Raw genomic sequence first — 23,134 nt, 5'->3', positions numbered from 1 at the left:
TCTTGTATGTGCAGGGGATACATCGGTATTTTACTTCAAACTTATTGGAAGCAAGATATGCTAGGACAGTCATTCCTAAGCACATAATCATAAATGTTTTAGCCCTCCCAGGCTGTAATTTGTTGTTTGCTTCAAGCCATCTATGGCCTCCCCAAAATCCCCCAAGGCTCCAGTCCTGAGAATGTTAGAGCTGATGGTTTTCCATCAGCAACATCAATACTTCAGCAGTCTTGTTCTCAAGATGCCATTCTTTGATGATGTTCTCATTCCTTTTGCCTCAAGGGTCATGAGAGAGTCATAAGACTCTGTAAACTATAGCCTGACCTTCTACAGCCACTCTATGGCACTAGTCTTTTCTTTCCATTCTTTGTCACATCACATATTCATGCCTCCAATATAAAGTACCTGATTTTTTTGATGAAGTAGAAATTCACAAACTAAATTAAAGTTTTCAATTAGATTTTGCCATTGTACTGTAGACCTTAACTTGTGAAAAAACTTCCTATTTCTTTGTAGTAATGCTTGACTAAAATGTAACTTTTTTCCTTTCTTGTCATATGAATGATATTCTAAATTCAGATATTTCTTTTTTTTTTTTTGTCTTTTTGCTATTTCTTGGGCCGCTCCCGCGGCATATGGAGGTTCCCAGGCTAGGGGTCGAATCGGAGCCGTGGCCACCGGCCTACACCAGAGCCACAGCAACGCAGGATCTGAGCCGCGTCTGCAACCTACACCACAGCTCACGGCAACGCCGGATCCTTAACCCACTGAGCAAGGGCAGGGACCGAACCCGCAACCTCATGGTTCCTAGTCGGATTCGTTAACCACTGCGCCACGACAGGAACTCCATAAATTCAGATATTTCTGATCCTTCATGTAAAACGTCAATTGAAAGATGAAATTTCTTAAAGAACACTTGATTTATATTTAGATTTTTTGGTAGATAAAAAGTATTTGAGGAGTCCCCTTCATGGCTCAGTGACTAACAAACCTGACTAGGATCCATGAGGATGCGGGTTCAGTCTCTGGCCTCGCTCAATGGTTTAACGATACGGAGTTGCCATGAGCTGTGGTGTAGGTAGCAGATGCAGCTTGGATCTGGCATTGCCGTGGCTATGGCGTAGGCCGGTGGCTACAGCTCCATTGGACCCCTCTCCTGGGATCCTCCATATGCCATGGGTGTGGCCCTAAAATAGAAAAAAGAAGTATTTGATAGAGAAAATTATTTCATTGGTTCATAATTTACATTCATGCCAAATGTATAGGCATAATACTGTAATTTTCACGTACTATATACTTGCTTAATCAGTAACAATAATAAATGCCACTCTAGATTCTTAAGTATAGAATTAAAGCAGCAGTAGCAAATTTGGAATAGCCAATTTTTAGACAACTAAAATTTATATATTAGAAATCAGATGCTATCTTGTGATAAGTTAACTAGTCCAGATCAATAAATGGTCATGATAGTTGAGATTTCTTTATGGGGTAATAAACCAGTATGATTCATGAGAAAATCATGTGATATTTACTGACTCGTCCCATATCCTTGTAGTAACAAGTTTGTTTTCTAATAGCTGGCCCTGTGGAGTTTTATGACCAACTTTCAGAAAAGATAGCAAAAGAAACCTGAAAAGAAAGAATCTTGCCTATACAACATTTCTCTGGCCATTGTCCCCTGCTATATATTAAATATACATGTTTCATTTTGACTTGAGGCTTTCTGCTTTGTTATTTTTGTTCATGAACTAGGTATGGCCCATTTTATTTTTATTTTTATTTTTTTTTTGGTATGGCCCATTTTAAATAAACTGTGGCCTTAAGACATATTTGAACATCAAATGATTATACAAATTAATCTTGGAGAAAAACTTATTACTTTGAATAAATAGCATGTTACTAAATGAATAGTCTCAGGTAATAGCAACTGCCCATCATTCAGATAGATGAAGCACATTCTAGAAATTTCATGATTATTGACAGACTGTTGTTGGCTTAGCTTTGACATGAATATACTATCATAAATGTTCTCAAGTTGTTTTTTAATTTGCATTTCTTTAATCATTTGAAAATGATGGTCTTCCTTTACCTTCACTTAGTATTTGTTTAATAACACCATTTGAGTCACAGGGGGTATACATTTGAGGGAAGATTGTAGTTAAGCATCACAGAAATTGACATTGTTCTTAAAGATTTTAGAGCTTTGAGATGTAGGAATATGTGTTTGGACATATGCAGGGACTTTGAGTAAATCTTAAGAGTTATTACAAATAAAGTTAAACTGAATTGATTTTACTTTTACTTAGAAATGCATTATGACAAATGATGTTATGGTGATTGTCCCTTTTTCTGAATTTCCTATATGCACATAAATGAAAATTCACTTGTTATATGCTTAATATGATCAATATACAATATTTTCATTTATTTCTAGAAAACCCAATTTTAGCATTAAAAAACTAAGCATCTATTTACTGGAGTTGCTGCTAAATAATGAGTTTAGAATAGCTTTCTTTTCTTTTTTCTTAAGGCCCTTTTACTAGATACTTATCCTGCAGAGTTCTCATGTTCTTGATGTAGTCAATAAAAATTCCTTAGGAAAGGTGGTGTCTTATGCTAGTTCAAAAGATTAGAGAATCAAGTTCATGTTCACAAGTTGACACCTTTCAAAGCAGTTACTCCCTAAGTTTTTTACCCAATTTTTCCAGTAGAACCAGCTCTGTGTTTTCTTGATACAAATGCAGGGCAGACACTGAATCACTGTGGAGCAGGTGCTGATCTTGGGTTTTTGTATATAATGAATCATCTCCTATCTCACAGTCTTCAAATTTCGATCTCAAAACATTGAATTATTTTAGAGTCAAGGTAGCAGATGAGTTGCTTTGAGTTCTTCACTTAGAGAAACAGGTTGTGATTGGGAGGTTCAGTGGAGATTAGAGTTTGATCATATCTGGATTACCCTTATAGATAAAGTACACCAGTTTTCTTCTGCAGTGAATCAGGTTACATATCATGGCACACCCAGATGAAATTCTTAGTTATTCTCCAATCTTCCAGATAGACTGTTACTCATTTATTACCACCACTGTCTTCAGCCCTATGCTGTTGCTTGCTTGTTTCTTTGTTTTGTTTTGTTTTGTTTTTGTTGTTATTTTTTTGTTTTTCTTGAAGCAGCTTTAGCAAAAAATTCTTTGAAAAGTTTCTACAAAGAAAAAGACAGTTGATGGTATGAAGATGAAAGTCCACAATTATGAACCCAGGAAGTAAAGATATTACTTCTAGACTTGGCTATTTTAGATTAAACTTCAGGTCAATAATCTGTACGACCCAGTGTGGGTCAGACCTCAAGATGATTTAATTATATCTATTCATTGCCATTTCTTTCCCTAAATACACCAACAACGTGGAAAGAAGGTTTTTGGAAAGAAATGCTTCTATGATACTATAATCCTGCTCTTTCTAGCATTTGTAACCTAATGTCTCAAACCAGCTACACAATTTTCATTAAGATCTGATTCTGACTAACAGAGAGTTAACTTTGTATAACTTTTACTTGAGAAACTGTAATTAGTAATTCATAGCCTATTCTGATGGATTTTCATGATTAAATTCAGCCAATTTTATATTGTTTTTTATATACTTTTGGTAAAATTAATGCAATAAAGAATATGATAATGTATCATCCCATATATGGAATATACATTTAAAATGCATATTTTATGATTCTTAATCATTGGATGGAAAATATGTTACATGTTACATATAAGGTTAAAAAAATTCTGTCTTGCATTTTTCCTTCATTCGAAGTCAGTACATTTCAGCTATAAAGTATGTAATAGTGTCTGTTTTAGCGAAAAAAAAAAAAAAAAAAAAAAAAACTCCCACCTTTTGGAGCTATAAAATATATAGAATTGAAACCTGACACCTAATATATTTTTCATTAGGTACAGATGTCCAATGCAAAATTCCTCAAGTATTCATGAAAAGCAGGGTAACTAATTTTTTTCAGGTATAATGCATAAAAAATCATACCTCTTGGTAAAATTGCTAATGACTTTTTAATGCAAGCTGTTTTTCTTTTTATAATTTACAAGTTACTTTAAATTTATTGTAATCATCTTGTCACTTAACATTACGAATAGAATCTTTAAATTTTCATGTAGCTTAATCAAATAAGAAAGCCTCGAGACCTCTTCTAAATGTAGAAAATCTTATAAATATTTTATAAAGGAATCACTCAACAATTTAGATACATTTTACCTTCTTTATCTTGAAATTTTTAATTGAGACTTTAAAAATACATCTAATATTTTATGCTTATTTGCAAAATAACTTTCTTATTGTTAGAAAATACGAAAGAAAGAAAGAAAAGGCAGGCCAACATGGTGAATGCATAATACAAATTCCGTTGTGCTGGCTTTTTGTATCTTGAAACTATTACTTTCATTCTTTAAATGAGTTGAGCTGCATACAATTTTGAAATAATAGTAGTTCTGTATAGGCTACCTCTGTGGTGAGTACTTAGAACTACTGCTGTTTTGCCACCTGCAGAAGTCATCATCCGAACTGAAGGCTCAATGCGAACTATCCAGTAGGGAAAAAAGAACATAAAAAAAAGTAATTCTTTTTCCTCCCTTACTTGCCCTTCCTGAAAACTATAAAAAAAAAAAATTTCAAACAGATGTTTCTTAAAATCAAAATACGTTAGATATTGTGAGTTTAAGATGGTAGTTTATCTATTGTTCCGGTTGTTTTATAATTATCTTAAGTGTTTATGGAATTTTAGCTGAATGAATTTTTCTTTAAAGTTATTCCTGTGACTCTTAGTGTAAAACCTTAAAATACCTCTTTTTTTTGCTTTGACTTAACTACTTTGTGCAGAAGTAACAGCCAACATTTTCTAAATATTTTCCAGTAGTTTGTTTCTTCATTTGTTAATTCATGTGTTCTCTGCCCACGTTTACAAGGTGCCTTCTACATAAATAACTTTATACTTAACTCCGTAGTAACGCTCACAAAACAATATACCTGAAGAGGTTTCTAGGGTACTGAAGATGACAGGAACTTTATATAAAACCTATTATTAGCAATAGAAGTAGTATGATGAGTGCCAAAGTGAGTGATACCCATGAGTAGAGCCATTCATAAAGGAAATCTATGTACATGGGAGAATCTCTTTCTAGATTTCTGGTTAAAGGGAAACGTCGAACTTGTCTTGGCAGAGAGAAGTGAGGAGAGTGTTTCAGACAGGGGCCATCCCTAGACTATGGAAGTGGAAGTTCCAATCCAAGGCATGGAAGTGGAAATGGAAAGGTCTGTTAATGGAACTGGGAAGCAGGGTACAGACCTGGCAGCAGTGTGTAAGGACGTTAGGGTAGAAAGGCGGATTTGTGGCATATGAGAAGACTGTGGATATTGGGTTAAAGTGGATGTATTTCATCTTTTAGGTAGAGGAGAAAATTAGGGGCCATGAGATAGGGATGAAGATTGACTAAGTGAGGGTGGTATTTTAACAATATTAATTTTACCAGTGATTGTGATATGTATTGAGGGGGAAGTTGAGGCTACAAGGACTAGCTTAGTTCTTGTTGCTAGAGTTGAAGTATCAGATCATGAAATTTTTTGTTATGATTATGGCCCTAGAAAGAGAAGGAAGCGTGACTCTACTTGTGACCAATAAATTGTAGAAAATAAAGACAGGGAAATAAAATAGTCTAAAACTTAGAGAATTATAAAACCAGGAAAAGTAGAGAGCTTTGAGAAAAATGAGTTTTGAGGAACATATAAGAAAGAAAGTAATGGTTTTTTTAGGGCTGTGGGATTAGAACAATCATGAGTGATAAAGGGTACAGAGTTTCTTTAGGGGTAAGAAAATGTGCTAACATTGATGATAATTGCACAGCTATGTGAATATACTAAAAACCATTGAATTATACACTTTAAATGGGTGAGTTGTATGGTATGTGAATTACATCCCCCAAAAGCTGTTACAAAATAAAAGAAGAAAGAAGGAAGAAAATATAACTTCAGGAGCGTATGAAAAAGAAGAAGAGCTTTAAACCAGCCAAATGTCAGGGATGGACAACTGTGAATCACGTTGATAAGAACAGTAACTGAAGCCATGCATGGTTGTGAGGAAGGAGAAAAAAGCAGAGATGATAATACCACATATTGAGCGCTGCACCAGGAATGGGAAGAATGGCTAGTGAAATTGTGTTTTCTTACAGAGAGTTTATCACTTGCATTAATTTTACCTACATTATCTTAATCAGGAGAACAAATTCAATGGAAGCTAGAGATGTGGCTTTATGCATTGTCCATGCTATTAAAATTGCCAGTGGTGGTTAATTTTTTGACGTACTGCGGCTTTACCGTAAATTAAAAGAGAGCTATGGAGTTCTTGTGATGAAAGGTATATACATAACATAAAATACCAGTTCCACTTTAGGCTCTTGTCTTGCAGGCCAAAGTCATTGAATGAGACACAGGATGAGAATCAAACAAATCTCAGAGCCATAATGTATAATCATTGAAAGCTGGTTCTTTCAATTAAGAAAGAACTGTTCTTTCATTAACTGGTTGTTTTTTATTCCCTTTGATGAGTAGTGGGACTCTTTCACCCCGGCCATCCTTTTGCCACTTTTTTTTTTTTTTTTTTTTTTTTTTTTTGCCTTTTTAGGGCCACACCCACAGCATATGGAGGTTCCAGAGGCTAGGGTTCTAATTGGAGCTAGAGCTGCCAGCCTACGCCACAGCCACAGCAACACTGGATTTGAGCCTCGTCTGCAACCTACACTATAGCTCACAGGAATGCCGTATTCTTAACCCACTGAGTGAGGCCAGGGATGGAACCCGCAACCTCATGGTTCCTAGTTTCCACTGTGCCACGATGGGAACTCCCTCTTTTGCCACTTTTAATGTCAAATAAAACTTCTAAGCAGTTGAAAATCTATTGTGAAAATACAGACTGTTGGGATTCTTGGGACCAAAGGAAAACATAAAATTCCAAGCAAACTGGAGTTCCCCTTGTGGTGTAGATCACAGACACAGCTTGGATCTGGCATTGCTGTGGCTGTGGCATAGGCTGGCAGCTGCAGCTCTGATTCGACCCCCAGCCCGGGGAACTTCCATATACCACAGGGGCGGCTGTAAAAAAGCAAAAAATAAATCGAAGAAAACCATTCTTTCCAGTAATTACCTATTCCAGATATGTAAATCAGCTGGAATTGAAGTTTTGGTGATAAAAACTGCATCAAATATGTTGGCATGAATGTCACCTTTAGGTTGGGGAATAATCATGCTTTTATAATATTTCTTTTTGTTACTTCAGGGAAGGAGATTACGGCAGAAACTTTTATGGAGAAATTGGATAATGGTGCCTTGCTCTGTCAACTTGCAGAAACTATGCAGGAGAAATTCAAAGAGAGTGTGGATGCTAACAAGCCTGCAAAGGTAAAAGATCCCTAGGCAAAATCACGCACTGCCAGGTTGTAGATTACATTTGTAGTTGCCTATGAATTGAGTTTAATTGAGGATTTTGTTGTAAATAAAATTATCAATGCCTCTATTCACAACAAAACACAGAGAGTGCTTTTTAATTAGGTGACATGTTATTTGCACTTAATTATATAAATCATATAATCCTTTTGGTAAGTAATTAAATACGAGGTTATCGAAATTGATGGTATACAAATACTGTGTATAAACTTGTTGAATATGACCTATTGGTTAAAAATCTACCAGAGAAATAACTTATGTCATCAGTAATGAACAAAATCTGGCCAAGAAAGATTTATTGAATAGGTCTTTGTTTTCAAATAGATTATTATGGCTAAATACTGGAACAAAATATTTGGAATGTGTAAATTTTGCTCATTTTAAGTAAGAGTAGGAGTTCCTGTTGTAGCTCAGTGGTTAACGAATCTGACTAGGAACCATGAGGTTGTGTGTTCGATCCCTGGCCTTGCTCAGTGGGTTAAGGATCCGGCATTGCCATGAGCTGTGGTGTAGGTTGCAGACACGGATCGGATCCTGTGTTGCTGTGGCTGTGGTGTAGGCCAGTGGCTACAGCTCTGATTCGACCCCTAGCCTGGGAACCTCCATATGCCTTGGGTGCAGCCCTGGAAAGAGACAAAAAAATTAAAATAAATAAAATTAAATTAAAAGAGTAAGAGTAAATCGAACTAAGTAACTTTGGACAAATTCTTTTCTTTCTTTTTGCTCATATTTCTTTTCTTCACACTGTTCTAATATTTTCCTGGTTATTAAAAAAAATTTATAGTGTGTTGTTTCATCTTTTTTGAAAGGAACAAGGTAGATGACACTTTTTTTTTTGGTTTTTAGGGCCGAACCTGCGGCATATGGAAGTTTCCAGGCTAGGGGTTCAGTCAGAGCTGCAGCTGCTCACCTACACCACTGCCACACCAGTGCAAGATCCTGAACCCACTGAGGGGGGCCGGGGGTTGAGCCCTCATCCTCATGGATATGAGTCAGGTTCTTTACCTCTGAGCCACAGTGGGAACTCTGTAGACAACACATTTGTTAATTTTAAATAGAGACAGAAAAAAGGTAAGAAAAAATGAGGTCAAAATAATGTTAAAGTTTATAGTAAAAATAAAACAACTGTTAAACTTTCTGCAACTCTGGCAAAAACAGTAAAACTGATTATTTATGTAAAGTTTCATTATGATTACTGAACTTAAATCCAAACAAAAGATCAAGCTCCCTAAAACAATGTATTTCTTTTTACAACATTGTAGTAAGTTTGAGGATAATATTTTATGTTGCTCTGTAAAGTACTATATATTATACAAAGCCCCTCCATTTTTTTTTTTTTTCATCTTAAAAGCAGCTCTGTGAAAGTGTTAATTAATTCAGTGGCTCCCAAATCTTGCTGTCCATAGGAATCACCTAAAGATCTTTAAAAACTCCTGGGGACTGGCTCCTATACCTGAACATTCTGATTTAATGGAGAATGACCCGGGGATTGGGATGTCTAAAAACCTCTTCAGGTGATTCTTATGTATGGCAAAGTTTGAGAAACACTGAGTTCACTTTTTTTTTCCTGCATGTAGATGCAGCATAAGCGGTTTGTGAAAGATCACCTAGCAGTAAGTAACTGAGCATAGATGTGACTATGTCAAGTAAGTAACTTGACATAGATGCCCTCTTTTCAGATCTAGTGCTCTCTCATTTTGTGTAGCTCAGACACAACGATATTATTTATGAAAGATCATATTCAATGTTGGGACTATTCAGAAACAAATTCTTTTTCTGCAGTGGCTTCCATTGTAATGTGACTGGCCTCTACCTCAGGTTACTAATGAGAAGACATAATGCACAGTAGGAGGACAGTTTGTAAAGAAAGTTCACTCCAAATAATTAACAGAGGGGAAAAAAGTGTTTTACCCAGACTCTTTTGAAAGCATTATCTTAACATTGTATAGGTCCTTAACCCTCTATTTGTATTATTTATTGTTGAGGAAAGAGAGCTCATTGCCTCTATTTTGAGATCTTGAATCCTTGCAGGTAACAAAAAATAAACAACTCTGGAAAGGTAAAATATCTGGTTTTGTTTGTAAATTTTTGCTTTTGAAAATGAAAGCTAAGATCCCCAAATAGAATTATAAGACTGTCAAGCATAAGACAGCCCCCAAAGCATTATTCTATTGCTTAAAGGCTTTGACGTTAAACAGATTTTGCTTGGGCTCTAGTTTTATTACTTATTAAGTGGCTGTGTCTGAGTCTTAGTTTCTTTATCTGTAAAGTAGATTAATAATCATATATGCCTATCAGAGAGCATTACAGAAAAAAAGGCTCTTGGTAAATACTACCTTTCTTCCCTATTTGAGAGAGTTAAGAGATCCTGATGAGAATTTTAGATAAACTAGAGGAAACCAGAAGAAAGAAAAACAAGTATTTTATAAAAGTTCATAGTTCGTGTGATAGCTACTACATGCAAATATATTTACCTCAAATTTCCTTAATGATATGTAATATTGAGAAGAGGTATGGGTCAGAATTTTGCTAGCTATTTCCTTTGAAACATTTATTTCAAATTATATCATTTTTATAACGAAACTATAAAACATAGAAACAAAGGAAATTTTCCTTCCAAAGTGAGTAAAACTATGGCAAGCTTTTATTAAACTTAAAATACTTCTTTGACCCTCAGCCATTTGTTTAATTGAATGCAAAGCTCAAATTTATTCTTATTATGATAAATACATTTTAATATAAAAACTCAACTGTCATTATTAAACAAGTGTAACTTTAAAAATGCCCATTATGACCTAACTTTCAGTGCTCAAAAAATCAAATTTACTCTGAGTTAGAAGTTGACACCTTCTGTGTCCTTGGCAAAATTCATATATTTCACAACTTATTTCCAGTGCAGCTTAAATCAAATAGCATGTGCCTTGCTATATGAAAAATGCAAAGACAGCTAGTTTTTCTTTGCCTTTTATGAGAAAGTTTTCAAAAGATGGAAAGCCAAATGACTAATACCTTTATAGCTATTATTGTTCATAAATATAATTTTGTTAAGATTTACAGTTTTCAATCCATCATTGTTGATAAACAGAATTAGTTGTTATATGAGATTCTGCAACATTTTGTTATTAGTAAATCTAAATCTAAACCAGAATAGATTTACTAAACCCCTGGTAATTACGTTTGCATAAAATATTTCCCTTAGGAAAAAAAGAGACTTTCAAATTGAAGGTTATAACATAAGTTTATGATATTATGTCTGCTTACATGTGTGTGTAAGTAATTATTTTCCACCTTGACATTTTGAAATTTAGGGACAATAGTGGTGAAAATAGATGAGTTGATCAGTTCCTTTGCTGAATTAGTGAAACTTTTATGTTCAGAGAGATGTTAAAACAGAATTTTACTTCTTAAAAAATCAACAACAAACTCGATCTTATCTAAAGTCATTTTATAGCAAGTCTTTTGTAGTTTTCTCCCAGCAGCTTCAGTCTCACGTTCTTGTTCTCATAGCAATATTTTTACTTTTCCTGATTGATAGTTAATTTGGGGATTTTACAGCTGTGTAAACACATTAGAGCAAGTAAGTTATGTGTGGTATGTGTGAAGTATGTCTATGTTAAGAGTGACTTAAACACTATTAATATTTGCAAGTAGATTTAATAAATACGTTAGACAGTTTACATATTTAATATTTTAGTAGTAAATTCATGGCTTATATCTTATTCTGTCTTGATAAAATGCTCTAAATGAAAGTAAATTATATCCTGTGATTCTTTCTAAGCATCAACAGATCAAAAAAAATTTTTTTGGCTGTGCCTACAGCATGTAGAAGTTCCTGGGCCAAGGATCAAACCCACGCTACAGCAGTGACCCAAGCCACTGCAGTGACAGCACTGGATCCTTAACCCGCTGTGCCACAGGAGAACTCTAATAGATCAATTTTTTTTAAATAGCCTTTCTATGTTTTTAGCCATAAGTAGTTAATCTTAGCCTTTGCAATGCAGAGATTTCACAGAATTAGGCTATAGTTGGACAGAAACTTTGTGTGACGTGTAGCCATTTAACATATTTGATTTTGATTTTTTTTATATGTACCATAATATGATCAATTCATTATAAATATAGTTTTTTGGGTTTTTTTTGTTGTTGTTGTTGTTTCTGTCTTTTTGCTATTTCTTTGGGCCGCTCCCACGGCATATGGAGGTTCCCAGGCTAGGGGTCGAATCGGAGCTGTAGCCACTGGCCTACACCAGCGCCACAGCAACGCGGAATCCGAGCCACATCTGCAACCTACACCACAGCTCACGGTAACGTCGGATCCTTAACCCACTGAGCAAGGGCAGGGATTGAACCCACAACCTCATGGTTCCTAGGCGGATTCGTTAACCACTGTGCCACGACGGGAACTCCCATTATAAATATAAATATTAATATTCCCCAAACTGAGGAACTTTAATGGCAAAAATCTAAACAAAAATTAATCTTTCCACTGTCATATTGGGATGAGAAAATCAAAAGAGTGGTAAGTCCAAGGTTAGATTTTATGTCTCTTGACCCTTAGTTACCTGACTCAACTTAGTGTCTCTAATCAAGAAAAAATAATTGCCATAATGATTTGTGAATTTTGATGAACTGGCCTAGAGTGTTCATTTGCAGGAAGCTCTTCTTATTGTTTTTCCCAGTCATGACTTGCTGATTTATGTACATGATTTTGTCAACCACTGGGGCAGCAACGTGGTGCAAAAAAACTCAAAGGCATCAGCCTCTTTTTTTTCTCCTAACATTCCTTTCCGTTTGTCTCATCTATCTTAATCATCTCTACCCCAGACATCAGAGTTTCCCTGGATTCAGAGCTTCCTTTGACTTCAAAGAGACCTGGGTGGTTAGATCAGGTTTGAAGCACATGAAGGGAAAAGAAGAAAAAAAAAAGAAAAAAAAAAAAAAGAAGTTTTGTTACTTAGTAGAATGCTACATTATGCTCCAAGGAAGGAACTGAACACTCACCATCTAAAGGTTGAAGCTAGCCGTTGTTTGCGGGAAAGAACATCCTAGTCGGATAGAATGCCTGTGGCACGCTTGCCCATCAAGAATACCTAGTTCTCTGAGCTGCAAGATAACAATACCTCAGGATGTTGTACCATCCAGGAATTAAGTAAGACATAAAGATTAGAGTTTTTCCCCACAAAAATCAATAGTGCATTTTGTTTAGAGAATGTCTTCTCAAGATTGAATTAAAAGAAAATAAAGATCGAATTCAGAGAAATCCAGAAATTTCCATGTACTGCTGATGTCTGTAATGGAACAAAAAAATATGGTAGAAGTGATAAAAAGGTTTTTCTTGAAAAGAAAGTCTCATCTGTGATTAATCTACAAGCACCCATTTCTAGCTATACGACTAAAATAATTAGATATTCTTTAAGAAATCTGTGATTTTGAAATGTAAATGTATTTCTAGAATTAAACCAAAAGTGAATCATGGTGAGAGGAAGGGAATATAGGTGGAATGATACAGAAATAAATGAGTTTTTTTCTTTTTTCTGGCTGTACCTGTGGCGTTTGGAAGTTCCTGGGCTAGGGGTAGAATCTGAGCTGCAGCTGCAGCCTGCACCACAGTGATGGCAATACTGGATCCCATCTGCATCTGCAACCTATGCCGCATCTTGCAGCAATGCCATATCTTTAAACCACTGAGTGAGGCTAGGGATCAAACCCGCATCCTCATGGACACTATGTTGGTTCTTAATCCACTGAGCCACAAGAAGAACTCCAATAAATGATTTTTTGATAGATTATTTTGCTGCCTGAGATTGAGGAAAAAAGAAAAAAATGGGAACGTTAGTGATAAAGTCCAATTCCTTGGAATCAAATAAATATAAATGTCTTCGAAATTTCAATATATTAAAGGAAATTATTTCCCAGTATAGTACTAAATTCTCTTGTCCCCGTTTCACTAAGTCCCTGACAGTCTGGCAAATATTTTTTATCTCTAGCTCAGAGACAATGAGATGCTGTGCTTAATGTTTTTATCACGAGGAGATTTTCCGTTTTATATCATCTTACAGGGTGGGCTAAATGGTGCTTAACTGCCATAGCAGTAAATGTTTATATATCACGCAGCATGATTGACAAAGTTCTTGACTTCTTTTCACCCATAGTCACCATGTCATAGAGGACTTGATATGGACTGTATGTACAGACTGAAAAAAAAAAGCAGTGTGAAAAGGTGTGCATGATAAGGGGTGGGCACGGTAGAGAGTGAAAGATGTGCTTATGGAATTTATCTTGATCTTCAGGCCTAATTGCACTAATTCCAATGTGACACTTCTATTCCACAGTACAGTATTAATGGGCACAGCTCAAAACTATGGCCAAGTTGATTATCTGGCACTAAGTTCATTATAGACAGTTCAATTTCATGGTCATTAGTACCCCAAGACAGAAATTCAACCTCCATCAAAAAACCACAGCACGCTAGAAACTGGCATGATGTCTTTTACAAAAATGGCAGTGTTCCTACATGGCCTCTACTCCTAGGCCCAGAAAATTTATTTAGTTGACAAAACCCCCTTCCTGGATTCTCACGGGATTTATCTTACACCCTCCGGAATGCATGTATTTTTATGAAGTCATCTAGTTTGCCTATTATTCCTGCACTTCAATATCAAATCACCAAATATCATGATATAGAAGGGTTTGATAGCTTGTGGGATGTTGAAATCTCCATGATCCCTATCAGTTATGTCATAGAGCTAGAGCGGAAGTGCAGGATAGTAAAAGTGTTCTGTTATTTTTGTCTAGTGTATGTAAACTGCTTCTGGAGTTTTCTGTTTATCAGGATTAAGAAAGTTACGTTTTCCATATCAGTACATGCATGTAAAGTACCACAATCTTTATTAATACAGTGAAAAGACTGTATCTGGAACAACAATTATGATTAAAGCTGTTGCTTCATTATAATTTCCCCTCTGTTCTTTGTGTCCCATTTATCTTATATATTGGCTTGAATTGAATGGAGATGTGATGGAAATCACTTCCTTTGCACTGAGTCATCATTAGTAGTGTGAATATCTAATTGTTTTAAAAGTGTGATATTATTTTATTCTTTTATCAAATATGTATGTATTCCATGTATCAGGGAATAAAAATTCTGACAGTTGCTGAGAATATCCATGCCAAATACATATTCAGGAAAGAATACAAAATTAAACTCTGATATGTCCAAAAGCTTGCAGAGTCTTAGAAGAGTCATCGCATAAAATGGACTTAGGTCAAATATCCATCTGTAGCATTTGATCCTTACGTATCATTTCCTTTTGCCTAATCATAGTAATCAGTAGTTGAAGTCACCCTGAGAATTAGAGGGAAGCTTTGTAGTTAAGACTTGAGATCAGCACTCCTTTCATTCACTAGGCTCTGTGTCTATAAACTGGCTGTAGTCTAGGAATTGCATCATCAGAAAAAAGACTGTCGTTTTGGGAGTTCCCGTTGTGGCGCAGTGGTTAACATATCCAACTAGGAACCATGAGGTTTCGGGTTCGATCCCTGGCCTTGCTCAGTGTGTTAAGGATCTGGCATTGCCGTGAGCTGTGGTGTAGGTTGCAGATGCGGCTCGGATCCCTCTTTGCTGTGGCTCTGGCGTAGGTCAGTGGCTACAGCTCTGATTGGACCCCTAGCCTGGGAATCTCCATATGCCATGATAGTGGCCCTAGGAAAGGCAAAAACACCAAAAAAAAAAAAAAAAAAAAAAAAAAGAAAAAGAAAATGAAAAGAAATAAGACTGTCATTTTGTTGTTGTCTTTGTTATAGAAATCAGAAACTTAGGGAGTTGGCTTTCAATTTACACCTTAAGGTCCCATGATTAATAAACTACAGTCAGATCTCCTATGGGGCAGGTCATTCTAAGAGGTTTGATTAGCCTTTGCATTGTGGCAGCCGTATCCACCTTGCCTATGGAAATGAAGTGCCACCATGTATTCCTGCCACACTGAAGATCTCTACATTAAAATGAGGGGACTCCTGTTCAATCCATTAGCATTCTCATTCTGAAGAGAAAATTCACATTAAAAAATTCTGGAACTTTCTCACAACCTATTCTTACATTTTAGTGAAAACTAGAACCTCTTTGGGCCCCACTGAGTAACATAGTCAAAAGTGTGCTTAGGTGACATATGCATTATACACTACATGCAACATTTCTTCTCTATTTTTGAATTCCTTTCTCTATATTGTACCATGTGGTGTCTGGCCTTTTAGTACCATTTAGTATAGGCTAGCATTGCATCTATGCCTGTATCAGCAAATCTAGCTGACTTTTCAGTATCATCTATGGATGTCTATGCATTCTAGTTAATGCAATAGAGTTAATTAATTCTTCCCAAATTAATCGTGTCCTGTTGTCATCAGACTAAAACCCTCAAAGTCTATTACGTAAATAGAGAAAAGCCCTATCATAATACACTGAGTGACAATCAAGATTATAAATATATGTTGAGGCCATATAACTAGTTGGCCATGAAGGAGTTCCTCTGTTGACCAGAAGTCTTGCTTTGAGATGTATCTTCATCCATCCTGATCCAGGCCACAGTATTTTAATAACCTGGTGGAGGTTGTCAGTCCTGGGTATAGCTAATTGAGACTTCTAAGGACAGAGTGATGGTTCTAGGAATGTCCGGGTTAACCAATACACTTTTTATAGTTTGGTCCAGGACAATACCATTTCCAAAGGTTATGGAGCATAAATACATGTACAGTCATTTCAGAGTACCACTGTCAGAATTAATCATTTTAAACATTGTTAGAGTGGACAGCTAAACAGAAATGGTTAAGTGTGGACTCAGCTACCAGACTTCCTAAGTTTAAATCACAATACTGCCATTTACTAGCTTGGGAAAATTATTTAATTTCTCTGTGCCTTAATTTTCTCATTTCTAACCTGTAGATAATAATATTATCTCCTTTATCAAGTTATTATGAAGACTGAGTAAATTAACATACATAAGCTTGGAGCAGTACCTAGTACGTATGATTCATGCTCATTAACATTTAGCTATTACATTTATTTTATTATTCCTTTCAAGATTTAAGTTGCAGCAAGAAAGAATCTTATTAGTTTGATCAACAGTTCTCTGATCAGGTCATGGTCTTGTCTTGATGGACTTCTGTTCAGACAAAAATGAGAGAGAGATTGTTTCCCAAAGGAAAGGAAGAGATAGCCTGGAAGAGTAAAAATGTCTGTTGGGGTATTTTACACACTTTACACACTTTGTAGGTACCACTGGTTTCCCATCTGTCAGAGCACCTATACCATATTGTTCTATTTAGTTGTTTTCTTGTCTTGTTCTTTATCCCTTTACTGTACTCTAAGATCCTTGAGGATATAGTTCCTGTTTTATTCATATATAAGTTCTTCATAATAGGGACCTATAGGTGCTCAGTAGATATGTTTTGGATGAATAAATGAAAGAATGAATGACTATATGGACCAATGCAGACATTTACTGGTAGAACCAGATGTTTTTATAAGATGATTTTTAATCCTGAAAACTTTAATTCTTACCGAATTAGAAATCCCTCCCTCTACTGGTTTTGCTTAGCTCAGAAGTCTTTGATGTGCAAAATCATATGGAACAAAGTTGACGTTTTAAGTGATGAAGAAAACAGAAGATTGTAGAATTTGGTGCAGGAAAAAACAAGGATCCGAGGGCAGTAAAAGTACTGCTAAGAGACTGGCTGAAGCAATAGACCATGGAAGTCTAAACTAGTTAGTAAGTGAATACTGGTCATTTAGTTAATTGTAGATGTTATATAGCCACACAATACATTATTATTTGATTTCAGAGCATTAGTAAAGGTAAAAAAATGATGACTAAAATGAGCATATTAATATCCAAATGTTTTATTCAGGTTGAGGATTATTTTTTAAGAACTATTTATAATGTTTATCATGGTTCCTACAAAATAAGGATAAGGAGAGTGATAACAGTAGTTCATTGAGAATTAGGAAGCAGAATAATTGTAAGGGCCTTTCATGTAATAGGTTTCCAAGAGATATCTTTTACCTGAAATGAGGTATCGTTAATAGCAATTCAGGGTTGTGTTTTACTGAAGGAATCATAAAGATGAAATCATCATGTTTGTTTCTCTTATTTTGCATCTTTTTCTCAAAAACTGCCTCTTTCATCCTTATAAAATAGTTGGTAAGTGAAATGGGAATATGGGAACTATTGTTTCTTCTCAGCCTCTATTAGTCAGCTATCAAAACACTCTTTAACAACCAAGGTAAAACTGCAGTTTCTGTAAAACTGTAGGAGAGAATCAGAGAACTCCAGTGCTTAGGAACAATGAGCAATAAACACTGCTATTGGCTTTCAAAAAAATGTATTATTTTATTTTTATGTATTTATTCTATGGCCACACCAGCAGCATATGGCAGTTCCTGAGCCAGGGATTGAATCTGAGCCACAGTTGTGACGTACACTGCAGCTGCATCAGTGATAGATGCTTCAACCCGCTGCGCCAGGCCAGGGATTGAACCATGCCTCCAAAGGACTCAAGCCTCTGCAGTCGGATTAATGCACTATGCCACAGCAAGAACTCCAAAAATGTGTTATTTTATTAAACAATGGATAACTCAAAAGAAAAAGTCATAAGTATAGCAAGTTCATCATTTTAACAACTTTTAATAATATAGAATATGATGAATTATAGTTTATGATAATTGTCATATTTATATATGTCATTTTATTTATTTATTTATTTATTTATTTATTTATTTATTTATTTGCTTTTTAGGGCTGAACTTGCTGCATATGGAGGTTCCCAGGCTAGGGGTCTAATTGGAGCTACAGCTGCTGGCCTTCTCCACAGCCTCAGCAATGCCAGATCTGAGCCATGTCTGTGACTTAGACCACAGCTCATGGCAATACTGGATCCTTAACCCACTGAGTGAGGCGAAGGGTGGAACCCACTACCTCATGGTTCCTAGTCGGATTCGTTTCTGCTGCAACATGACAGGAACTCCTATATACATCATTTTAAAATTTGATAGATGATTGATGAGTGTATGTTAGGAACAAGTGATATTATTTACTGTGAGTGTTTATGTTCTTGTTTGTTGGTGGTGAGAAAGAACATGACAAAAGAGAGACACAGTCTAATGAAGGAATTTACTCTCTATTAGGGAGAACATATGTATGTGGTAACACATAGATTTTTTCAGATCAGGCTTACAAAATTATTTGAAAAAACAGAATTTTAATCAGTTGCAGATTGAAAAAAAGGCATTTTATTATGTAGCTGAATTTAGAATAGAACTTAAAACATGTAGAAATATATACTGAAAAGTTTTCATACACATAGTTTTTACAAAAATTATTTTGAGTAGGTCTCATCTAATTTCTAGATCAAAAGGTATAGCAATTAAAAATAATAATACCTGCTTTATAAATGAATGGCAGTACACCCACTGAAATGCCTAATGTGCATTTATATGGGCCCATTGCAATGGTTTTTCGGTGAATTTCAGTACATTAATTTGACCATCACTAGTACCCATACATTATTAAATTTTAAAATATTTTTAGTACTACAAAGTCAGAATCTAAATTACTCTCATATCTTTGTTCTCAATGAATCATAAAATAATTGCCAGTCTCCCTCTTGCTGTATAATTCTTTTGGTAGGTGGTAAAGAAAGCCAGTGTCTAAGAAGGCAGGCTGAAATTCTGGAAGATTACTGAAGACAGTATAAAGTTTGTTCAATTATTTATCTTTAGGTGGAATTATAAGTTGAACTCTATTTTGGCTTTACATATTTATAATTATTTGGACAAGTGTATAAATCCTAGTCAAATGGAAAATAACCATGTATGTACAAAGCATGGAATTAACCTTTGTGACAGGCACTAGTGTTTGAGATGGCTTTCTTTTTATGTAAAAGAAGCCAATGACAAGAAACAGAATTATTTCAGAATTCCTTTCAAATTACTAGAGAGTAAAATATAATCTATTATTATTGTGTTTAGCTTCTTTTGTATTTGTTATGGACCGGTAGCTGATGACCTTTTTATATGAGCAATAGCAAGTCATTATTTTCCCAAGTTCTAATGTTCTTTTTGCATTGGAGTTAACTTCTGATGAGCTCTTTGTGCTAAGAGATGTGAGAGAGAGTATTTCTAGCCCAATTCCAGTGCTCTGCTAAGAATCCCCACATTCCAGAGCAAGGGAAAGACGGAGAAAGGCCAGGTGGCAGCATTTAACCTAGACATTTGCCAAGTTTCAGAGGCTACAAGTTCCTGTGGATCCGCTGATATAGAACTCTCCTTCAAAACTGTTCAGTTCTTACCTTTCAAAAGATCAAACTGTGAGCTCTTGTTTAGTAGTGTAAATAATGGCGCATTAAAGACATATGAAGCAAAAGACTAAACATAAAACATGTTGAGTTGAAATTCCAGAGAGGATGAAAATAATTAAATTCTGGATTAGAAGAATTCATACACACACACACACACACACACACACACACACACACACACACACTTTTCATTTACATAATTTTATAGCACCAGCAGAACTTTGCCCTCTGAGCATAAAAGCAAACCTGATCGAATTTTCCCACCATGACATCATCTCTTCCACTTACACCTCACATCCTGCATTTAACCGCATGCAGGCACACGGGCAAGACAAGATTGTAAAAGGAGTGTAATTGGGAACTGTTTTCATGATACTTGAGAGCACTAATTGTGGTCACTGCTGTTTCAGAGCACTGTGGATATAGAATATTATGTCAAGAAAAGTTACTCTCACCATATGGAAAATAGAAAATTAATTATTTTAAAATGAACTGTTACTAAATGCTTTGGAGAAAGTCGGGTCATTTCAACAAATCAATAATGATTATGCATGCCATTTCTTAATGGAGAACATTCACAGGTTTTATAACCAGAGCCTTTTTCAAGGGACTGAAAATCAGGGGGAAATAGTTCCTTTTTAATTTAAAAATGTCTGGAGATTGCTAGGTGATTTAAAATATAAGTACTTAACCATATCGGTGTGTGTGTGGTCTAGGGTATGTGGTACTGGTACATTACAGGCTAATGGCATAATGTTTTTAGATGAGGTAACTGAGTTTACAGTATATAGAGCTTTTCAACTGTATCTTAATCTTTTAGGGACTGCATGAATGCCTTCTATTGTTTCACTTAGCAGTTTGAAAATGCATTACATATCATGCATGAAGCTGCCCAGTATGTATTCAGTGTTTATATTACTCTGCTAGTCATGTCTAATTTCACACCAGTGTAGCCTGCTTGTCTAATGGATGCCTTCCTAATGTCACTCCATGTAAGAAATAATGTAGCAATTTGTGTAGCTTGGAACCACAATTTAAAAAAATTAGCTCAATCAATTATTGTTAAAAAAAATTAAACCTTTGAAGTGAAAAGAAAGAAAGGAATCTTGAGGAGGTCAACCAACTATATTGTGAATAAGTTCAGAAAATCTCTTTGAGAGTCTGTTTTATACTAGTTGTTATGAAGGACGTGAAGGTGAGTACTTTCCTTCTAGATAAGGAATATTTAATTGTTTCTGAGCAGTACCCCCAATAGCAATTAGCTGAAGCCTGTGGATTCTTTCTCATAGTAATGTTTTATAACACATTAAACATATAGCACTATAAAGACAAAAGTAATCAGTTATATTGAAACATAGTTACTATAATATTAAAAATAAATATTAAAGCATAAATTAAAAATAAATAATATTTTGCTTACTTTTATTAATGTACCATGGGTTCTTACAAATACTATAAAGTACAGGAGAAAGTAAAGCAAGTATTTCCAGATATCTGCAATGTTTGTGATGTAAATTTAAAACATCTGTGATTTCTGGTGGTGAGAAAGCAATGATAGTTTTATTACATTCATAATAAGGGAATATTAGAAGTCAGAGTTGAGTAAAAATAAAGATAATTTTTTCCTCATCTCAAGTTCATGTTCCTCCCAGACCGGGAACTCTTGCTCTGGATGATCACAACCTAGTGAGGAATATTGTCCACAGTATGTAAAACTCAGAGTAAAGATTTTAAACAAAGTACAGAGAAAGGATTAGGGCAGAAGAGATTAATCTTTATATTTTTACCTATAAAATAAATGTGCGTGCAATGTATATATAAACTATAAAAGAGGAACCACATCATATTTTGTTCCACGTTGTCATATTTGCTACCTTTAAGCATTGTTTAAAGATTGAAAAGTAGGTGTTTTCTTGTGGTGTAGTGTGTTAAGGACCTGGTATTGTCCCTGCAGCGGCTTGGATTGCTGCTGTGATGCAGGTTCTTTCCCTGGCCGAGAAACTTCCATATGGCCGCAGTATGGCCAAAGGGGGGAAAAAGATTGAAAAGTAGATATCTGATCTTTTTTTTTCCAGACTAAGTTACTACCAAGTGATATGATAATGAACAAACATTTACTAAGTACAGCTTTTTACATGGATTAAATTATCAAATAATTTACAACTTAAGTCATATCATTTCAATTCCTAATTCAAAATTCTCCAGTAGCACTTTGACTTACTTAGAGTAAAAGCCAAAAATCTCTATATACCAGTCATCAGTCACTCTGTGCTCTGTTCCCCAGCTGTCTATCTAATGTAATTTCTTATAACTTTCCTTTCACCCTACTTTGATGCAGTCATACTAGTTTCCTTGCTGTGCTTTGAAGCCGATATGCAGGTTCTATCCACTACAGGGCCTTCGCATTTGCTTTGTTATCTTCTTAGGGTACTCTTTTCCTTACATGTGTGTATAAATTGCCCCTCACTCCCTTTAGATCTCTGGTCACATGTCGTCTCTTGCTGGAGGCCTTTCCTTAAACTCCCTCTTTCAAGTGTCTTTTAAGGATGCTCTTTTAGATTTTTCAACAAATGGAAAATTATCAGGTGGTAACTGTGTTCAAGGTGCTGATAACTAAACAGAAGAAGAGTAAAGCATTACTGTCTCCTCTCAAAGGGCTTACAGTCTAGTTAAGAAAATAAAATATGAACATATACAGGTATCAATAGTAAGTGCTCAATAAATGATATATAGCAATGGGTCTCAAACTTTGTATCACCATAACATCTATTACATTAATGAAATTTTGTCAGTTATTCAACAAATATTTATTAATTTTTGCACCTAGAAGATGCAAGACAGAGTAGTAGTAGGGAAGGCTGAATAACTTTAAGTTAATAATTAAGCCAATAGTGAGTCACAGTTATGTTTTGTATAAGTCTGGGAATGTTTGAGTGCATGAGCAAGTAAGAAGAGCTGACTTAGTCATATAGAAAAATTTTGCTATTATTCTGAAGCAAGAAAGGGAATTAGCCAGGCAGAGAGGGAATATCAAGTAGTTTGAATACAGAAAATAGTACACATGAAAGCCCTCGAAGGTGGAGAGCATGATGGTTTTGAGAAACTCAGGAAAATGAGTGTCTGGATACTAGAACATAATACTGGATCATCAAGGGATGAGACCAGAGCTGTGTTGTTGGATGTTGTTATGTATTTGAAGAACAACATTATACCATTGAAGTGTTTTAAATATGAGCATGATACAATTCTGTTAAAAAAAGAGCCGTGTGGAGAATAGATTAAGAGAGTT

General features: G+C 35.3%; 1 protein-coding gene across 9 annotated transcripts in view; it reads left to right on the top strand.

The window, feature by feature from the left end:
* The window catches only part of GAS2 (growth arrest specific 2), a 172,679-nt gene that overhangs the window by 49,368 nt on the left and 100,177 nt on the right, over positions 1 to 23,134 (top strand). For all 9 annotated transcript variants that reach the window (XM_021083246.1, XM_021083240.1, XM_021083242.1 and 6 more), the window contains one exon: positions 7,331 to 7,452. In XM_021083246.1, the coding sequence (XP_020938905.1) occupies positions 7,331 to 7,452 (122 nt within the window). The remainder of the gene's footprint in view (positions 1 to 7,330; positions 7,453 to 23,134) is intronic.

Source organism: Sus scrofa, chromosome 2 (genome assembly GCF_000003025.6).
Source record: "Sus scrofa isolate TJ Tabasco breed Duroc chromosome 2, Sscrofa11.1, whole genome shotgun sequence".
NCBI classification, from domain to species: domain Eukaryota; kingdom Metazoa; phylum Chordata; class Mammalia; order Artiodactyla; family Suidae; genus Sus; species Sus scrofa.
This window is presented reverse-complemented; position numbering and strand designations above follow the sequence as displayed.